At 42.4% G+C, this 21,713-nt stretch overlaps 1 protein-coding gene across 2 annotated transcripts in view; it reads left to right on the top strand.

The window, feature by feature from the left end:
* Window positions 1-13,623, top strand: part of USP48 (ubiquitin specific peptidase 48) — a 54,299-nt gene extending 40,676 nt beyond the window's left edge. For both annotated transcript variants that reach the window (XM_074975287.1, XM_074975286.1), the window contains exons 18-27: window positions 2,326-2,387; window positions 3,281-3,391; window positions 4,140-4,270; window positions 4,590-4,696; window positions 10,015-10,119; window positions 11,448-11,603; window positions 12,076-12,201; window positions 13,045-13,093; window positions 13,443-13,469; window positions 13,558-13,623. In XM_074975287.1, coding sequence (XP_074831388.1) covers window positions 2,326-2,387; window positions 3,281-3,391; window positions 4,140-4,270; window positions 4,590-4,696; window positions 10,015-10,119; window positions 11,448-11,603; window positions 12,076-12,201; window positions 13,045-13,093; window positions 13,443-13,469; window positions 13,558-13,580 — 897 coding nt within the window. In that variant the 3' untranslated portion in view covers window positions 13,581-13,623. The remainder of the gene's footprint in view (window positions 1-2,325; window positions 2,388-3,280; window positions 3,392-4,139; window positions 4,271-4,589; window positions 4,697-10,014; window positions 10,120-11,447; window positions 11,604-12,075; window positions 12,202-13,044; window positions 13,094-13,442; window positions 13,470-13,557) is intronic.
* Window positions 13,624-21,713: the final 8,090 nt, after the last annotated feature.

Below are 21,713 nucleotides of genomic sequence, written 5' to 3'. Positions count from 1 at the left end.
CCTTCCTCTCTTCCCCACCCCCCTTCCCCCGCATCTCCAGGCCTCCTGCCTGGGTCTTATTCCCCTACCTTTTGCTCTCACATCCACTACTTCTTGACCCTGCCTGCTTTCTCCAGATGATCTTGTCAAGCGTCCAGATCATCTGTCACAGTAACCTAGCTGCTACTCCTGCTCCTCTTCCCCCTCCTGTAATCATCCCTCTTTCCTCCCGCATTCTATGTGGCTCTAGCTTTCAAGAGAGGAAATGTTTGTGTATGTCTGGATGGGGAAAGGTATTTGGGGCCATATGTGAGAGCAGGCTAGAACAGCTCAGCTCAGGGGGAAGAAGCGAGAGCAGAAATGGCAACCCACAATCCAATAAGTTTTTTGCCCTTTTTGTTCTTTCTTTCAAAAGAGGAGCTGTTTCCGCTGTTCTTGTTTTGCAAGGCAAATCTTAAATTTACCAAAGAAAGGAATTTCCTTTTTATCAACCAATTGCTGATACAATTAGTGCCTCAGTGGTTTGCTCTTTGGTGTTAAGGTGATACTTTATCAGCTAATTTGTTTGTTGGAATATATTTTAAATTTATTTTTCTGTCGTGAGGGGTACACCCCTGTCTGAGGGCAGCATTTGGTCCTTGCTCTCTTCAATACGTTGTAGAAGAAAGTAACTTGACAGTAGTTGTGTTATCTACACCTGCTGCTCCCATGGTACTGAGCCAGCAGTAAGAGCAGCACCTTCAAGCAATTTCACATGGAAGTGGTACTAATTAATCTTCTGCACCACAGGACTGGGTTTAGAGCACTAGCTGTTGCTGCAGTGCTGGAGAGTTTCATTCTGAACCCTACTGGAGGGAAGGGTTTTTGTCTTGCTATATGCTTCCAGCAGCAGGCAAAAACTCTAGAGAGGGGGTGGAGTGTCTTTAAGCAGCAAACAAGTCACAGCTAGGGTAGGGGGTTGTGAATGCTTGGAGCCAGTCATGATAGGAGTAGCAAGGCTGTTCTTACTGCCACCTCACTGAGCGTGTGTGGGAGTATTGTAGCAGCAAGAGGAGTGTTTTATGCACATGGATATTTCTCTGTTTGAATGTAACGTTTGAACACCACATCAAATCAATTCCAAAATTTCAGGGAATGTTCTAGCATCTGTGGGCAGAACCCTGTTGATTTTGGTGAAAACCAGAAAGGGGAAATGAGGGGGAGACAGCCCCGGCTTCTGATTAGCATATCCAGCAAGTTCAGTCATCTCTGTAATTTTCTGTAGATCAAAGAACCAGTTCATGGCTGACATTACAACATTGCTGCACAACTCCATCCCAGCTCTGCCCGTCCTCCCAATAGAGTTCAACATGTTGATGCCCTGAATGACTTAAGAATGGGGGAGGAAGTAAGGATGCACACAGAGCCCCTGGGATGGAGGGAGAATAGGGGGCTCTGGCATGAGGGACCAGAGGAGTGGGGACATACAGCCCCGAAGGAGAAAATGGAGGATAATGGTATGGGGGATACACAATGGCATGGGGCAGAGAGAATGGAGGATCCTGGTATGGGCAGAGGGGAGAGAGAAGGGACACAATGCCCTTGGCATGTGTGTTGGGGCAGGGGTTATAGGGAGTCCCTGAAAGAACGGGGATGTGAGGCTGGCACATGGGGAACTTGGGGGCGTGGAATGGAAGAATGCCAGTAGCCCCTTTTGTGCGCAATGAGATCTGCCCATCGAAGCAGCAAAGTCTGCAACTCTACAGTTCGTATAATATGCTCTGCTGGTTAATCACAGGCTGTGTGTGCCATAAGACTTGCTGGAGTTTAGTAGAAATGATTTATACAATGGATTGAAGATAATTGGGTAAAAAACTGAATTAGCTTTCTAATGTAATATAAGCAGTAACACAAGGGTTCACTATGTTCTTGGTACTTGATCTCAAATTATTGTAGTTGGCTTTCAGAAGTCACACTTGAATGGAGTTATTGTGAAGAATGTTAGGATCTTGAAAGGGAACAGGTATAACAAAAAGGAAAGGAGGATTTGTGGCACCTTAGAGACTAACAAATTTATTTGAGCGTAAGCTTTCGTGAGCTACAGCGCACTTCATCGGATGCATTCAGTGGAAAATACAGTGTGTGCACTGAATGCATCCGATGAAGTGCGCTGTAGCTCACGAAAGCGTACGCTCAAATAAATTTGTTAGTCTCTAAGGTGCCACAAGTCCTCCTGTTCTTTTTGCGGATACAGACTAACGCGGCTGCTACTCTGAAACAACCTGTCAGGTATAACAAAGACCGTGAAAACTTAGGTTTTTTCTATCTCCATTGTTAGGTTAATTTAAATGAAGTCTGTTTTTCCAGGAGACAGATGAGCTCTACATTGTATCACAGTTTTTTGTAGAAGAATGGAGGAAATTTGTAAGGTAAATTGGTTCATATTTTAAATCTTCACTGAACTCCCTTTATTCCTTTTAGTTTTATATGTAGTGATTTGACTTCTGAATGATATTTGTATAGTGCAGTGTAGAATTATGCTAAAATTAAAATATCTTGCTGTATAGTGACTGACCTTGTGGAAATAAGGAAGCACTGGGATTGTTAAGCTGGTATTGGTTATTACAGGTTCTGAGAAACAGCTGGTCAGGTTAGATACCATATTGATTAGTTTATCATGACTAAAGCTATATCCTGGTCAAAGGACATAACTCCGTCCTGCTTCTGTAGTCTGTCATTAATAGGAGATGAAAATCCTTCCTGCAATGCCAGATATAAGTAACATCCCAAGATCAAAAACCCCCAATATCTGATTCCCTGAGCCTAGCAATCTAATACTTCTGAATTTTGGCTACTTTTCTGTAAAATCACAAATTTAAATACTCTACTTATCTCTCTTTTCAGTGCTATTTGCTGACTTTTGATTTCTTGTTAAGGAAATAGCATAACCCTGTGATGTCTAACTAGAGCTCTGTGAAAAATCCCCCCAAATTATGCTAGTTTTTATCAGTTTTTCTCACCAAAATGAAAAACCAAAATTAAAATTGTTTGGATCAAACAAAAGAACATTTTGAATGTTGATTCAAATCAGCCTTTTCAAAACCATGTTGATTCAAAACATTCAGATGTTTTAAAAAAAAAAACAACGCAGGTTGTTTTCAGCTGAAATAATTTGCCAGATTTGACCCACATTCATGAGTAGTTTCCATGCCCATATATGTATATTTTTTTGGTAAATTTACTTATCTGCCAAAAAAATTCACTCAGCTCTGTCTAACCATGCTAAGTACACATTTGTTTTCCGTTCTCCTGTTTTGAGCAGGAGGCCTACAAGATGCAGTCCTGTATCATCAGTAGGAAACAGTGCTCTTCTCTGCCCACACGGGGGCCTCATGTTCACATTTGCTTCCATGACCAAAGAAGACTCTAAACTGTGAGTTTCTTCTGTTCTCTTGTCTTCCTTTGTCAGGTATTTCTCTCCCCATCTCCAGGAATATGTAAATCAAATGACCCGTGAGGACAGTACTGTTGTTCTCTGTAACTGTAACATTTTCCTGGGAGATGTCTCTGTTTTTGAATGACCTTGATGTGAAAACCCGTTTACACCTTCAGATGGATCTTCATGCAGAAAGTACCATACGTGTTCAGTGATAAGCGTTCTGCAGAAGCAGGCTAGCATTGGAGAAAGAAATATGATCAGTAAAGTAGAATTTATTAATAGGAATTGAACGAGCTCAAGTGAGACTGACTAACACGGCTGCTACTCTGAAACGTGACTATTATTTGACACTGGAAACTCACTTCCTTACCTTTACCATCAGAATGGACGCAGGTCTTCTCAAAGTTTATTTCCACAAGACTTGTCTTCAGAGTATCAGATACCATCAATGGATTTTCATGCTCTGTGGGATTGCTGCTTCAATGGCACAGAGCTAAACATAACACATCTTCCACTTTCATACTTTTTCTTCCATCTCAGTCCTTCCTCCCTGCATAGTTTTGCTTTAGGAGTTAGAGAGACTGTTCTTAATATTTAAAAGGTTCTGAAACCTAGAGCCCAGTGCACTTGTAAGGCTTGTGCACAGTGTTTCCTTTAATGATGACTAAGCTACACAGCTGTAATTGAATACTTCTGGTTTGGTTTTTCTATGTCATGAAGCATGTTGTGTTTCTTTGCACAGTATAGCTCTAATATGGCCCAGTGAGTGGGAGGCAATACAAAAACTGTTTGTTGTGGATCACGTTATCAAAATCATCAGAATGCAAACTGCTGAGATGAGCCCTGAGAGCACGCTTTTCGATTCTGAGCCCAGTAAGTGAGTCTTATCTTCACCAGTGTCTGCAGAATAGCTTTTTCAACTGATGCTGGCTCCCTTGTGGGGTTTGGAGAGGGACCTGCCATTTTAGCATAAATGGTCAGAACTTAAGGGAGGAGTGGAAAAGATAGATGCCAGTTTCTCAGTAACAGCTATAGAGTAAATGCAGAGTTTGGAGAATGTACCCCCATTGTGCAAGCCACTCTTGATTTAATCATGAAGGTGGCGAATATTTGTAGTCGTCCCTTGTGTAATGTCACTGTCACCAAAATATCTGTTGGCATTTTAACCATACTTTCCTTTTTATCCTTCTAGAGCTATGTCCAGAATGCAGAGAAGGATTGTTATGCCAGCAGCAGAGGGACCTGCGTGAGTACACCCAGGCCACCATCTATGTACATAAAGTGGTGGATAATAAAAAGGTACTGATCTCTCACTGCTAATCTTCACTGAATTTTCTTAAAGGTAAACTGTACTGAGTGGTAGCCAAGATAGCTATAAAAATAGTTATCAAATTAATATATATTGGCAAAGAGAATGCCCGTGCTGCATGAGAAATTACTCAGTATTGTTTCTGTGCCTCTATTCTGCAAATGGGGCTCTCAGTGACTGCTGCTATGTTGAGGATACCTCTTCAGCAGAGAGAATGAGGAGTACTTGTGGCACTGTAGAGACTAACAAATTTATTTGACCATAAGCTTTCGTGGGCTAAAACCCACTTCATCGGATGCATGCAGTGGAAAATACAGTAGGAAGATGGGTGGGTGTGTACACGTACACACACAGAGAGAGAGAGAGAACATGAAAGAATGGGTGTTGCCATATCCACTATAACGAGAGGGATCAGTTAAGGTGAGCTATTACCAGCAGGAGGGAAAAAACCCTTTTGCCGTGATAATCAGGATGGGCCATTTCCAGCAGTTGACAAGAAGGTGTGAGGAACAGAAGGGGGAAAAAAAAATAAGCATGGGGAACTAGTTCTACTTTCAGAGTAACAGCCGTGTTAGTCTGTATTCGTAAAAAGAAAAAAGAAAAGGAGTACTTGTGGCACCTTAGAGACTAACCAGTTTATTTGAGCATGAGCTTTCGTGAGCTACAGCTCACTTCATCGGATGCATAGCTATGGATCCGATGAAGTGAGCTGTAGCTCACGAAAGCTCATGCTCAAATAAACTGGTTAGTCTCTAAGGTGCCACAAGTACTCCTTTTCTTTTTTCTTTTTAGTTCTACTTTGTGAAATGACTCGCTAATGGTGAGTTAAGATGCTTTTTAAAAATCAGACACAAGGTTAGGTTGTAAATTTACTATACCAAAAACCTAAACAGCATTTTACAGGGTAAATAATGGCCCTATAACTTGCTTTACAAATATCTGAAGGTTCTTACAGTAAGCCTCCAGTCTTCTTTTAGTTGTATTTTAATGCTCTATAGTTCTGGGTGAGAAACCAAGACTCCTCATAGGAAAACTCCTCAGATAAGCTGACAAGAACCAGCTGATAGTATAGAGGCACTTTCGTGTGGGATGGTCACAGGATTTTGTTGTACTAGGAGTTTTTCAGAGGGCACAGTGGATAGGAGGGACAGATTTTACTGGTGCCCATCAGCCCATGAGTTGGGTTAAATGTAGCCCTGCGTCGTCATGCTGTTCAGAGTGGGAGTGTGGTGGTTTGAGGATTCAAGGGGAGTGATAGTGCTGGGAAAGGCAAACGGTTGGCTACCGACATGTCCCTGAAACATATTTAACTTTTCAGCTGTCAGGAGATTTGTGAACTCAGGCTTTTGTGAAGTGGCTGCACAGTGTATTATGTTCAGTTTGTGACATTTTATTCTATTTTTGTAAGAGTTACTGGCTAGTTTGTCTCTACTAAAGCATGTTAGGCCTAAGTAGAGAAACCTTTCTCTCAAGGTGTGGTTCAGGCGTCTTCTCTGGTGCTAGCAGTGTGGAGAGGCATCTCCCCTCTTCTCACCTGGGTTTGGGTCCTGAGTTCCTTTTTGGGATGCCTGGTGACTTCTCACTGTGCCTGAGACCAAGAGGTGCTGTCTCTTGGGAAAATGAATAATTCTACCCCTGCTTGGAAGGAGTATAAAACCCAGTACACAAAATACAATAAAGTATATAAACAAAAACCCCAGCAAAGGAATGACAAACCCCAAAATAACAGTATAACAAAGAGGACTTCGCTGAGAATAGGAAAATTGGATCTGGGGAAGGAAAGGGTTAGGATTAATTAAAAAATACTGACCAGAACCAACCATTTCCTGCCTCCCAACACACTCAACTCTTCCTAACCCGCAGCTCCTTCCACGGCACCTGCCCAGGTAGAATGTATGCTGGGAATGAATCCAGAGATAAGTGCTGCAGTGCTGTGAGCTTTGGCCAACTTAAGAGGGAGCCCTTTTATTGTATCGTCGTAGTGTGGGGCAGGGTCCTCTGCTGGCTCCCTGATCTGGAGTCCTGTGGAGGTCTCCGTTGGCTCAGTCAGTGGTGTCAGGTCGTATCTCTGCCACTTTGGATACTGGTCTCTGTAGGGTTGGAGCTGCCTGACCTATGCACTGAATCCCACAGCAGATCAAAGGCTCCCTTTTGTGGAGGGGGGTTAATCAGAGACTCCCTGAGCAGCCCCAGTAAATTGCCTGTCCAGATCACCCCATGCAGAAGCCTCCCTTTTGACCTCAGTAGGAGTTTCTAGTGCATTCTGTCTCCATGCCTGACTGCAGGCATGCTGGGAAATGATGTCATAGGGCCCTGGTAGCCATTATTGTTAAATGTAGTCCATAGGGTAGGACCCTCTAGAGCAGTGTTTCTCAACATTTTGATACCAGGGACTGGCTTGCTGCCTTCCTAAACTGTGTCAGGGAGATCTCGGGGACTGCCCGTATGCGGCCCAGTCATTAAGAAACACTGAGAGGCTCAGTCCAGTGTTCCAGGAGCTGTGTGGGGGTTACACTAGTAGCTGTAAGTGTACAAGCTAGCCCGTGTGGGCAAAGAAGGTGAAATAACTGTTGTTCATTTTATCCCATCTGCTGTCAGTTTCAGAGGAAAATAAATGGAACAGTAAGAATTGTTTTCTTTTGGGTCAGGACCAGATTCTGGGAGGTACTCTGTCTTCTGAAGGGTGCTGAGCACCCTCAGTGCCCAGTGAAGTCAGTAATACTTGACAGGTTTCAGAGTGGCAGCCGTGTTAGTCTGTATCCGCAAAAAAAACAGGAGGACTTGTGGCACCTTAGAGACTAACCAATTTATTAGGGCATAAGCTTTCGTGGGCTACAGCCCACTTCATCGGATGCATGCCCTAATAATGGTTATAGTAGCTTATGCCCTAATAATAGTTGAGTGGCTCAGCTCCTTGCATGTTTGAATCGAGCTTTAAATGATGAGTATAAGAGTTAACAGAAGCAGCTGGCTTGCGAGTTGCTGAAAGTCATAGTTCTCATGCACAGAAATTTGCTCTGTCTCTGCAGAGATGAGCAGATTTTGAGTACTAGAGTAGAATCTGCATGTAGGTAGAACTGGTGGGACCTTGCAAATTATTTCTAGATGAGATTTTTAATCAACTGGCCCTCTACTCAGGAAAGCTTTTTTTTTTTTTTTTTTTTAAATGCCATTGTACATGATCACATGTATCAAACCGTCCTACACTGAGAAAAATCAGTAGTACCAAAATGTTGTTACTGCCCATTAACATGTGGTGTCGTCACCAGATGTTAATGAGCAGGAACCTTAGAAAAGGGTCAGAAAAGGGCAACTAAAATGAGTAGGGGTTTGGAACGGGTCCCATATAAGGCGAGATTAAAGAGGCTAGGACTTTTCAGCTTGGAAAAGAGGAGACTAAGGGGGGATATGATAGAGGTCTATAAAATCATGAGTGGTGTGGAGAAAGTGAATAAGGAAAAGTTATATACTTGTTCCCATAATATAAGAACTAGGGGTCACCAAATGAAATTAATGAGTAGCAGGTTTAAAACAAATAAAAGGAAGTTCTTCTTCACTCAGTGCATAGTCAACCTGTGGAACTCCTTGCCTGAGGAGGTTGTGAAGGCTAGGACTGTAACCGGGTTTAAAAGAGAACTGGATAAATTCATGGAGGTTAAGTCCATTAATGGCTATTAGCCAGGATGGGTAAGGAATGGTGTCCCTAGCCTCTGTTTGTCAGAGGGTGGAGATGGATGGCAGGAGAGAGATCACTAGATCATTACTAAAAGAAAAGGAGTACTTGTGGCACCTTAGAGACTAACCAATTTATTTGAGCATGAGCTTTCGTGAGCTACAGCTCACTTCATCGGATGCATGCTGTAGCTCACGAAAGCTCATGCTCAAATAAATTGGTTAGTCTCTAAGGTGCCACAAGTACTCCTTTTCTTTTTGCGAATAAAGACTAACACGGCTGTTACTCTGAAATAGATCATTACTGTTAAGTTCACTCCCTCTGGGGCACCTGGCGTTGGCCACTGTCGGTAGATTTATAGATACAAGGTCAGAAGGGACCATTATGATCATCTAGTCTGACCTCCTGCACAATGCAGGCCACAGAATCTCACCCACCCACTCAGGATACTGGGCTGGATGGACCTTTGGTCTGACCCAGTATGGCCATTCTTATGTTCTTATGTGTTCCTGGGAGTGACTGCTCACTAAACAGTGGGTATTTTAACTAATAACTTTCTGCAACATGTTTATTTGGCTTCATAAATCAATTAAGCTTTATTTGTCACTGCACTTGCCTTCAGTTCATGGCAGATATAGCTACTTAGCAGTAACTAGTAGAGATTTAGTAAAAGATATACATTCAGCATTTATAACTAAACTTAGGGTGAAAGATGGGCAGTTTGTCTCTTCACCTTGCAGCCACGGTTGTATATTCTGTAAACGTGAGAACTTTGATAAACTGCTAATAACTTTGAGAATGCTGCAAATCATGCTCAGTGTTTAGAAGATGTGCTGGTTTCTTTAATCGCAAAATACATGTATGGACAAGCATACACCTAGATAGGTTAGCATGTTCTGAGGCATTCAGGTGGGAGTATGCATAACTTCCATAAGTTCCCTTGAAAATTCCAGCCTCCGACACTATCTGAGGAGCCTAGCACAAGTGTAAATACGTACATTAGTGTAGGGTAGGTACATTTATCATGAAGTGACATAGGGATAGATATGTATAAATTATTTATCTGTAGCTTACTTACAAATTAACTGCAGACAGACCAATAAATCACTAATGAGCACTTCTGTCCATCTTCTAAATGCAACCACACGACTGACCTGTATGTGTCATTTATGGAGAATATTAGTTTCTCTTCGTTACAGCTCTCTCAACACACTGAGGTCAGGTCAGAGAAAGAGCTGGCTGAAGGGGAAAGAATCCAGCCCCAAAGACTTTCGCTTTGTCTAGAAAGGGAAAGAGTTCCTGAGCTACAGGAAGCAGTAGATCTCTGCAATGGTTTCTCCCATTTTAGCCAGCATCCAGAATCTGTTAAAAGATCATTTACAAGCTATATGTGTGTTACCAAGAGACAAGGCTCTAGTTTATCTCCTAGGTTCATGCACTCCAAGTATCTGCCTGGGTTAGGGCAGTTGGCGTTTTATCCACTATGGTCACTTGTCCTTGTGCCCTATTTAAGCTCATTATATTAAGGTAGCACTCTTAAAAACGCTCTATAAGGAACTTGCTAAAAGGCCTGGGACAACCTGAGTTTGTGCTGTTGGAACAGAGTTACACAGTGTGTGATTTGTGTAACTTCAGGTAATGAAGGAAGCTGCTCCAGAACTGAATGTGAGCAGTTCAGAAGCTGAAGAGGAAAGGGAAGAAGCCAAACCAGAAGGGGAACAGGATCCAGATTTTAACCAGGTAAAGATCTAAAACGCTGCAAGGTTTGCAATTTTGAGTTTCCCTCTAGATAGCAAAGTGTCCAACTCTGACAATACAGGAATCTTCTTATATTTACTGTTAGCAGTTGAAACCAGAAATATATAAGCTTCTTTATTTTAAGCTTATTGTTGTAATACCTTCTTAAAATTAAAATCATGGCGGTTAAGTCCATTAATGGCTATTAGCCAGGATGGGTAAGGAATGGTGTCCTGAGCCTCTGTTTGTCAGAGGGTGGAGATCGATGGCAGGAGAGAGATCATTAGATCATTACCTTTTAGGTTCACTCCCTCTGGGGCACCTGGCATTGGCCACTGTCAGCAGACAGGATACTGAGCTGGATGGACCTTTGGTCTGACCCAGTGTGGCCATTCTTATGTTCTTAAAATTTCCTTACCCTTTTGTTCCATTTGACAAACCAATTGCTCTTTGCTCCTGTGTGTCTAATATGGTTGTGGAGCTAATATTGTTTTGATTAGTTTCCTTATTAGTACATCTTACGGGGTATTGTGAAAATGTATTAAATGTAAAGCACATTTTAAAGCTCTGATAGAAGGTGCTCTCCAAGTTCAAGGTTTTATTAAATTACTGAACATGTAGTTTTTGTGAACCCCACAAAAATGGTGGATATTAAGTTGTCTTCTTTAAAAGCAGTGTAGCCATGTTGGTCCCAGTATATGAGGCACTAGGTAAGTGAAGAAGAGTTCTGTGTAATTTGAAAGTTTGTACCTTTCACCAACAGAAGTTGATCCAATAAAAGATATTACCTTACTTAACTTACCTTCTTTAAAAGAAACTTGGAACCTAGAGGACTTTCATAGGTTTGGAACCTATGAAAATTTGGGCTTAGAATTCTTAAACATTCCTAGTCCTAGTACATGCATCCTAACTGATGCATGCTCTTCCTGGTACCCATAGAAATACGGAGGTATTTCCTTCAAGTGGTGGTAATGCATACTGTTGTCTTACCCCTGATTTTGGCAGTGTCTTCCTCCTTGTACTTTTTTTGGAGAGAAGTGGTTACTACAACATTAAATATTTAACACATGTTGAAAAGTGGTTCCGTACTCCATACTGTCCTCAAGTTAAAAATGGAAATGTGGCTATCTTTGAGCAAGTCCTTCAGTACTTGCAACCTCTCTGATGCCTGTGTGTATCAGTTGATTATCACAGATGTACTTTAATGTTTTGTGGCTTCGCTTGTTTAAATAGCTTATTTACAAGGCCATCTGGGCAAGAGGCAGATTGAAGAATTTGCATTATCAGTGAATTCGGTAAGCAAACTTCCTATTTCTGACCCTTGTTCCTAGACTAATGGTGGTGCGAAACGACAGAAGATATCCCATCAGAACTACATTGTTTATCAAAAGCAAGGCATCAGACGGAGTACACGGCACAGAAAAGTCAGAGGGGAAAAGGCACTACTTGTTTCCGCCAACCAGACATTGAAAGAGCTGAAAATACAGGTGAGGAACTTCCTTTGTTCCTAAAAACAGTGTTCTCCTCTGCTGTCGTGTGTGAGCGCACAATGGTGACAAGGAAGTAAATCTAGATGTCTTGTACTCCTAGCTGTTGCCATTGTTTTAGATTTTTCTGTGGAAGAACTTATAAAATACTCCAAGATCTGTCATGGTAACTCACAGCCAAATCTTGTTTCCCACTTCATGGATGAGGAAGACTCTAAATACAGTAGAACTGCCACATTTCTGCACCAGATGGCGGCAGTGCACAAGGGGGCTCTTGCAAAGCACTGCTCAGTGGTTCTCTGTGATGACATAGAAGGGGTGGGGCAGTAGCACCCACAATGATATACTAATCAGTGGTTCTGTTTTGTATGGTGTCCTAAGACGCATGGTTTTTGACAGTATTATTGGTGTGTGTGTGACTTACACTGATTTTGTGCAAAAGCAAAATATGTGTTTTATTGTGTTGGCACAGATCATGCACGCATTTTCAGTTGCTCCGTTTGACCAGAATTTGTCGATCGATGGGAAGATACTAAATGATGATACTGCAACACTTGGCGCCCTTGGAGTCATTCCAGAGTCAGTCATTTTATTAAAGGTAACATGAGAATTGTGGTGGTCTGCTGAAAGGAAATGCTGACTGGCAACAGAAATGATATCAACTTAGAATTACACTAACACTATATTGAGATTACACAGTTAAGTATTTGAGTCAGAACTCTCCTCCTAGGGTGCATGCATTATCTTTAATTGTCTGAGATACGGTATCTGAGAAGTTAACATTTTTTCTACAACTGAAGGTATGCGTGTGTAATGAATGTGAAAGCTTCTGTAGCGCATAAGCGCAAGGCCAGCAGAATTAAGGTTGTGCACTCAACTTTCACACTTAAATTTTTGAGCACTGAACTGTATAATCGAAGTATAATTTTTCATACTTAATTTCCTGTCCTCCTTTTTGAGGGAAGAAAAATCTTAAACTCTATAAAGAGCTGTTGATGGTGAAGGCTAACTAATGCCTTAACTAGTGTCACTAGTAACCTGTGCACTTGTAAATTTAACAGGTGCCAGTTGGGCAAGGACAGTAAGTGCTTCCATATCTATGCATGTACATGCCTTCGTAAGCATGCAGCACAACAAAATACAATGGCCCCAGTTGGCATATGCTTAGTTGACTTCAGTGGGACTAAAGCACAGGCTTAAACAGCCCTTCCTCAACAGAGAGACATTACTGAAGTGGGGATCCTAAAGCCTCAAAAGTGCTTCCAGTCCTCTTTTTATTGTCCCCCAAACCGCCCTGGGAAAACTTCTTTCTTTGGCAGCATATATTTTCTTCTCCAGCCTGTTTAAATGCACATCTGCCAGAGTCCCTTGCTTAGCTAATAGGACCGGTAAACTTCCAGTATTCATGTTGTTTTATAGTTCTGTTGGGTTTGTTTTACAGGCTGATGAACCAATTGCAGATTATGCAGCAATGGATGATGTTATGCAAGGTAAAGAGGATTTCATAATTACAATCTAGAAACATTCTTATTTGTGAAAACACATTATTACCACTGTACTCTTTCCTGGTTGGTTGCTTTGACAAAAATTATTTATGGTCATGTAGTACTGCATTTGGGACAGAACATGTTAAGCATAAGACAGGCTTATTTGTGGAGCTGAAGTCAGGAGGAGAAAGGTAGGAGAAATTAGCAGAAGACAGAAGCATTCAAGATTTCCCTGTAGCCAGCACCTGAAAGTTGTTGAAGCTTGCAATTTGCTATAATTCAAACACTTGATTCTTCTCTTAGAAGTCACGTTGTAATTAGAGGTTTCTGATGTGGTATCTTTCCTTTTCAGTTTGTATGCCAGAAGAAGGATTTAAAGGTAAGACACTTATTTCTTCATTTTTTTGAACCTAACTTAATTTCATCTTGAATGCATGTAATCTTCTTTGTTTCTTTCTCACTTACAGGGACTGGTCTTCTTGGACACTAATGTTTTTTTTTTTTTTTATAACCGCTGGCAGCAGAGAAATGACCAGAAAGGAAGAGGATTTTGACATGGTAGGGCATTAAAACAAAGGTGGATATAGGACTTAAACAGTTGCTTGACTCTTCCAGAAGGCAGAAACCCATTCTGAAATGACTGCCCCAAATGCCTTATGTCAAAGCAGATTGCACTGAAGGGACATCCTGACTTCAAGAGAGCATTTCAAATTTTATATTTAATAAAACAAAAGTAAAAGTATAGTAGCAGGAACAATACATCATGTTTACAGACAGAAGTTTCTAGCTGAGGAAGGGGAGAGGCTCTGCTGTTTCCTTGCTCTGATTTCCTACCACAGTCGCCTGTCCATAAAGAAATAGTATTACAGTAGATCAAAAACATCTTGATCTGCCCTAAAGTAACTCTTTAGAGATCACCCTGCTAACAGACACCCTGTCTTTGATCCACTCTTACTCTCTCAGTGCAGCATGGAAGTAAAGAATTTGTTAATTGTGAAGAATGACTAGCTTTTTCAGACTTCAGATATGTACCCCAAAATGTAAACTGTGGCTTGCCTGTGAAAGCCTCCATCAGTGGCTCTTCAATACCGAGATGAGGGGTATAAGGAACTGCCTTCTCGGCTGTCTCTGCAGGCTCTAGCACACACCCGTCCTTTTGCAGTTTCACTTTCAAACTTGAAGATGATCCTAACTTTAATAATCACATGGTCTTTCTCTGTGAAACGTGTTTTTAGAAATGTTGGCTATTTTAACAACTTTTGATAACATCTTCTCCAGTATGCTACTGCCAAGAGCCAGAAATCCATTTCCGCTCTACTGATCAATTCAGGAATGTTGAATTAATCTTCACTAGAACATCAGAATCAGAGATACTGAAGGGGATGAGGTGTCATACTTGGGACACATTTTTCATGTGAAGAGATTTTCCTTTTGTTTTCAGGAATGCACTAATTTTTTTTTTAACCACCTGTAATTCCCAGAAAGGATCTCTTCCTGACCCTATTAAATATTAGCTGGAAATAGTTTACCACTAAAATATTTAAAAGGACACTGTCAAGGTATCCTTAATAATAAAGTTAAATATTTCCTGGTAGCTTCATGCTCAACTGTGCTCCCTTAGCAAAATAGCCTCTTGCTCAGTTTGGGCTTCGGCAGTGTTTTATTATTGTTTTTAAATTGGCTGTTTAGAGCAAAACTAGTGTATTTAACACTCCCATGAGCATTGCAGGCAGATTTAAGGGGTCAGTTGTGGAGCGAGGAGGGTATATAAAAACATGGGCCCTTGATAGTGTTCTTTTTAAAATTTACCTTTTATCAGAATAGTTATAGCTCCCCTTCATAAAATGATTAACCTTTGTTCTTTTTCTCTGTACTGTTTTAATCCATCTTTTCCCCCCCCTCCCTTCCTCCAAAACCATTTTGGGAAGGTGGTAGGGAATTCAGGCAGCAGGTCTGTACCAGTGAGAGTGGCAAAACAATTGATATAAAATATTCTATTTGGAGCAGTTGTAAAGCCATAAATAATGGCTTGGAAATGATTCAGAAAAGGGGATTTAAAACTGAGATTATTTCTAATGTATCTTGGTTTTGTACTTCAAGATATGGGATTTGGATCCAATAAAAGGGCTGGATCTTAGAGAGGTGAAACAGTGCAGCTGAGCAATTTATTCTTTCCCAAGGTAAAGACTTCAGTAAAAGTTCAATATGCTATTGTTAGTGCTTGATTAAGCAACTCTACTTCCCTTGAAAACAGGCTTGTTCGCCTGAAAGAGATTTTATTCTTCTTTTTAGACTGAAGCACTCACTCATGTACATAGCCCCTGGAAATTTGATATTTTTTTCAATTTGCTGGTTTTGGGGGGGGGGGGAAGGCGGGGGGGTTGTTTTTTATTTTTGTTTTTTTGTTACTAGAGTCTCTTCCTTGAGATTACAATGTTCCAAAACTAAGTCTCTTAAACTTCACAGGGAAGAACTGTAAACCATGATGTATAAGTAGACACAATTACAGATGTGATGTATAGATGTACCTAATGGCCTTGGTACTGCTATATCTTACAGCTTTGCAAGGGAAACAGGTACAAGATGTGATCAAAGGCACATTAACTGTTTTGTCTGTATTTGCAAACATATTGGACTAAAATTGTCATTTGAGCTGTGGAAGCCTTATTAAAGTACATACACATGGTCTGTCTTCTCATATTTTAATGTATTGCATAAAGCATTTTTTACATTGATCGGTTCAGATATCTTCTGTAAAATTTGTCGTCTTTTTCTAGTATTTCTGAGAATTCCACAGTTGGAAACTTTTTTTCCATGAGTTGAATGTGCCATAAAGTGGGTAGTTGACTGTTTGATGGCAGGAACAATAGATTACTAAAATAAAGCCAAGAGGAAAGTTGAGTAAAAAAACCAAATTTCACGTGGGTCTCAGGATATTTAAACTGTAGCCGAACAATAGTACAGATTCCTCTAGTAAGAAACACTATACGTGTAAACACTTAAGCGCAGTCCCAGTTGATTTTCTCATTGTTGTCTATTCACTGTTCCCAAATTAATATCAGAGACAGCAGCTTAAATTGAATAATCTTGTTCAGATACTTAGGCATACGGATCTCATCTACCATTAGTTGTATTGCAGAGGCGAAGTTAAGGAGGCACAGTCTAATGTGTTAGAAACTGTTACAGAAACATTCCCGTAGTACTAAATACTTCATAGTTGTGAAAGAATCCATGCTGAGTGAATCCAGAAGGCGAGTCAGCTCCAGCTTAGGTTTATGATTAAATATGGGCCTTCACATACACAAATCAAACTCCATGTCCAGAAACTACTACAGCAGAATGACTGGCTTTGCATGTGGTGACGTTTGAGAAACCATAAAAACATCAGTAAAACCAGTCTTTCCTCACTCTAGGTCTTGTGATCTCTTCGACTATCGCGTACCGAGTTAATGGCTCAAGAAGACTTCTTTGTATAGTGTAAACTTTGGCAGCTGTTCTTCTGCAGAAGTGAAAATAACTGATAAAGCAATTGTCCTTCATGACAGAGGTGTTTCTGTATCAAAGGAAGATACACTTAATGCATGCCAGAACAAACCCCCCTTCAGCTGTAGTTTAGACAGCATTTCACCTTCTGCGGTGCTCTGTTGTGTACTAAGAAAAATGGCCATAGAGATGGAATGATCTAATGTCTGTTGTGCTTCTTGTAACTATGTCTTGGGGTGTCTCCCCTCTGCGAGGCAGGTCAGTATTTCTCCCCATTTTACCCTGTGAAGCACTGCAGTGGGGTATCCCTATGTGCCGCTTGGACTCCAGCGGATCACTACGCATTACAGGTGTGCAGAGTAAAGAAGCTGAGCCCTCATCAAGAGGCGCAATATTAGCAGTGGTCCCGTGGCCTGCTGTTGAGTGTCCTGCCAGGCCTACAACATGCTTTGCTGCTATTTTAGTGTTGGGGGCTGATGGTTGAGAAGGCGTTGAGAAGTTTGTGGAAAATGCACACAAAAGAGCTGGGGCTGTGTGCAAGCATGTGGGGTTACTTTTGTGTGTCAGCAAAATGTTTTAAAACAACCTGCTGCCTGCAATACAAAATAATGGCAACAAAAACATCAACATGAAATGTCAGTGCTCCGCTTCAAATCCCATCCGTGGTATCCTGGTGCTACTGGTAATGGGGGCAGGAAAACTCTTACTAGCTCTGCTCAGTGTGACACGGCCCATTCTTACTGTGTGATCTCTGGGCTTCTGCTGCTACTGTACCAGTGCATTTGTGCCTGCATAGGGGCTGATTCCAGTCCTGAGCTCTGACCTCCCACCAACTGCCTTTATAGATGCAGCTTTGGATTTCTCTCTCCATCCTCACAATCACTTTGAGCTTGATCTGTCAACTTCCCAATTCTAATATATAAACAACAACAGATCTACTACTGATAATCCCATATAGTAAGCACATTTGTGCTTTCCATATGTCAGGTAGGAACGAGTTGCTATATCTGAGTGGGAAGTGGCAGAAGGAGGGTTTAAAATATTTTAGTTTAATGAATGTGTGATGGCTTTTGAAGTGAATGTGGGATCAACTGCCCTATTGCACTTCCCATCCCAGTCCTGGGTTACCACTTCTGAAAAGCCATTGCTGTTTACACTTCCCATTGTGGGTCAGGCTTCCCCAACTTCCTTTTTTTCATTCAAATACTTACCAGTCCCCTCCACCACTCCCTCACCTGAGCCTGGACTCCTGCTATAAATGGATTTGTGTATGTGCACGTTTAACTAGCCCCTTGCTTGGGCCCTGTGGAAAGGCTGCCAGGAACAGCTGAGCGGATACTTGGGCTCGGTCCCTCTTCCCCACCCTCGCAGAAGCACCCACATGATATAAGCAGTGCGATGCTAATGAAACTTGCAAACTTAGATACCTTCATTCTCTCTCTCATCCCAGCTAGCTCCCTTTAGTTCGATCACTTTCTAAAGAAAGCTCTGAGACAGTCTGTACCCATATATTCCCTTTCACAAGATTACGATAAATTTTGTACAACGTATGCTTTGTGAGGTATCATTTGAAAACTCATAATTCGCTGATTATTATTATCCTGGTAAAATACATGTGGCAACATTGTATGTAAAGTCATAAGGTTCAAAGTTTTTTAAACTAAGGGCTGGGGGAAAGCTGACAGGTGCAGAGGAGCATGTGGTTTGGACAGAGGCATCCCTTAGGGGAAGATCTGTTAATGGAGATTCTCTATGTCCTAGTAAAGAGGAGAGGATGGAAGGTGATAAATATGGGTAGGCTCTGATAAGAAACAGTCAAATGAAAGAAGCCCATTCAATTACATCAGGTAATGGCAGACAGCTGAAAAGTTTGTAAGTGCTTATATACAAATGCTAGAAGTCTTAATAAGATGGGTGAACTAGAGTGCCTCGTATTAAATGAGGATATTGATATAATAGGCATCACAGAAACTTGATGGAATGAGGATAATCAATGGGACAAAAGGGATAGAGAATAAGATGGAGAATATCTTATTGCCCTTATATAAATCCATGGTACGCCCACATCTTGAATACTGTGTACAGGTGTGGTCTCCTCATCTCAAAAAAGATGTACTGGCATTAGAAAAGGTTCAGAGAAGGGTAACAAATGAGTAGGGGTTTGGAACGGGTCCCATATGCGGAGAGATTAGAGGCTAGGACTTTTCAGCTTGGAAAAGAGGAGACTGGGGGGGATATGATAGAGGTCTATAAAATCATGAGTGGTGTGGAGAAAGTGAATAAGGAAAAGTTATATACTTGTTCCCATAATATAAGAACTAGGGGTCACCAAATGAAATTAATGAGTAGCAGGTTTAAAACAAATAAAAGGAAGTTCTTCTTCACTCAGCACATAGTCAACCTGTGGAACTCCTTGCCTGAGGAGGTTGTGAAGGCTAGGACTATAACCAGGTTTAAAAGAGAACTGGATAAATTCATGGAGGTTAAGTCCATTAATGGCTATTAGCCAGGATGGGTAAGGAATGGTGTCCTGAGCCTCTGTTTGTCAGAGGGTGGAGATGGATGGCAGGAGAGAGATCATTAGATCATTACCTTTTAGGTTCACTCCCTCTGGGACACCTAGCATTGGCCATTGTCGGCAGACAGGATGCTGGGCTGGATGGACTTTTGGTCTGACCCAGTATGGCCATTCTTATGATCACAGTAATAGGGTACAAAATATATCAGAGGACAGAACAGGTCATGCTTGTGGGGGAGTGGTACTATATGCGAAAGAAAGCATAGAATCAAAGTAAAAATCTTAGATGAATCAAACTCTACCATAGAATCTCTATGGATAGTAATTCCATGCTCTAATAATAAACATATGGCAGTAGGGATATACTACTGACCATCTGACCAGGATGGTGATAGTGACTGTGAAATGCTATGGGCCATTAGAGAGGCTATAAAAATAAGAAAATCAACAATAATGGGGGATTTCAACTATCCCTGTATTGACTGGGTACATGTCACCTCAGCACGGGAGGCAGAGATAAAGTTTCTTGACACCTTAACTGACTGCTGTGACATTCTATACCTTGGGGGAGTGTCCTGTAACCCCTGTATTCTTCATTTATATATAATTGTGATAGTGCATATAAAGCAGGCTATGTGAGGTTCAGGGGAAAGGTTATGATCTGCTGAAAGTCACGGTTCTATCTAAATATGTATATTATTAATGCATATGAAGTTGTGAGAATTGTGTTGTATCATTGTCACTAAAATATGCTATGGGTTTGGGAAGTGCCCAGATACTGGCTCTACAGAGACAATGCCAAGGAAAGTAACCAACGCCCGGGCAGGTGTCAAACAACCATTAACAGCCATTGTCCAGCAAGGGAGCTACAATTCAGTGACTCACCAGCATAAGGCCACACCAGGGGAATTGCTCAACGTTGCCTGGTGACAGCAATGCCCACCAGACATGCCTGGATTTGTGTTCTCTAGCACATGGGACCAGGGTATAAAATAGAACACAGGGCCCCCATGCTTGGCCTTTCTCCTGCCCCCATCTATGCTGCAAACAACAAAGGCAGGCCGTGTCTACACTGGCAAGATTCTGTGCAGTAAAGCAGTTTTCTGCGCTGTAACTCCCGAGGTGTGCACACGGCCAAGCCACTTAGTGTGCAGAAACTGTGCAGTTGTGCTGTAAAAAAACCACCCCAACGAGGGTTTCAGCTGTCTGTGCAGGGGCTACTGCGTTGCAGTGCCAGTGTAGACACCGTGGTGACTGGTCAATTACAGGGCTGCGATTGGCCTCCAGGAGGTATCCCACAATGCCTGTTCTCACCTCTCTGGTCATCAGTTTGAACTCTACTGCCCTGCCTTCAGGTTACCAACCGTCATCCCCACCCCATAAATTCCTTTGGAATTTTGAAAGTCCCCTTCCTGTTTGCTCGGTGAAGTGTGTAGTGGTCTTGGTGCATCTTTCCAGGTGGCCACGCCTGCTCCACGCACCAGGCAATCCCCCGCTTGGAGCAATGCCGAGCTGCTGGACCTCATCAGCATTTGGGGAGAGGAGGCTGCCAGTCCCAGCTGCGCTCCAGCCATAGGAATTGTATCTATGGACAGATGTCACAATGCATGACAGAAAGGGGCCATGACCGGGACCACTGCAGTGCAGGGTCAAAGTGAAGGAGCTGCAGAACGCCTACCACAAGGCACAGGAGGCAACCCACCGCTCCAGTGCTGCGCCCATGAGCTGCTGGCTCTACAAAGAGCTGGACGCAATACTCGGCGGTGACTCTACCTCCGTTGCTAACACCACTGTGGATACTTCGGTGGCTCGCATGCCAGTCTAAAGTGGAGTGAGCCAGAAGGAGGAAATCTTGGATGAGGATGTGGAGTGGGGGACCCAGAGGCAGAGGATGATTTGGAGGTCAGAGATGCAGGCAGCCAGGAGCTCTTTTCTACCCAGGAGGAGGCTAGCCAGTCACAGCAGTCAGATCTTGGCGAAGCGCAAACAGGAGAGGCGGCCCCTGGTAAGTGGATCTGATTTTGGGAATCGCTGAAGCAAGTTGGTGGGAGAAAGGAGGGTTGCAGAAAGCAGGCTTGTCTCCCACCGCATGCCTAGTCTGAGTGGCAGAATAGTCTGTTGCTTGACTCCCTCACTTCATGGGAATCTCCCTCGGAGATCTCCAGGAAACTCTCATGGAGATACTGGGCAATCTGCTGCCACAGGTTCTTTGGCAGAGCAGTTTTGTTTCTTGCCCCATTAACGGTAACTTTCCTGCACCACTGTGCCATCACGGGGTGGGGGAGGGGGATCACTGCTGCACACAGGCGAGTCACATAGAGGCCAGGGCAGAAGCTGCAGTCTTGGAGAAGACCCTCCCTTGATTCCCTGCTGACCCTCATCAGCGAGATATCTTCCATAATGATCACATCTTGTGGAAAGTGTGGGGACAAGAATGATTATCAGGCCCACCCTACAGTGCTGGCCTTCCCCAAGAGCCATGAGCCCAGTGTACAGCAGGGTCCGGGAAAAGTGATGTATCTTGCCCCTGCAGCTACTCACCATTTTGGAGGGTCTTGTGGCTCATGTTTGCTTGCCTGGGGTCAGCCAGTTAGTGACAGGTGTGAGATTACTGGCTGTATT

The sequence above is a fragment of the Natator depressus genome, chromosome 18 (genome assembly GCF_965152275.1).
Source record: "Natator depressus isolate rNatDep1 chromosome 18, rNatDep2.hap1, whole genome shotgun sequence".
Taxonomy (NCBI): Eukaryota; Metazoa; Chordata; order Testudines; family Cheloniidae; genus Natator; species Natator depressus.
The sequence above is the reverse complement of the archived record's forward strand: the minus strand, read 5'-3'. Positions and strand labels throughout refer to the sequence as shown.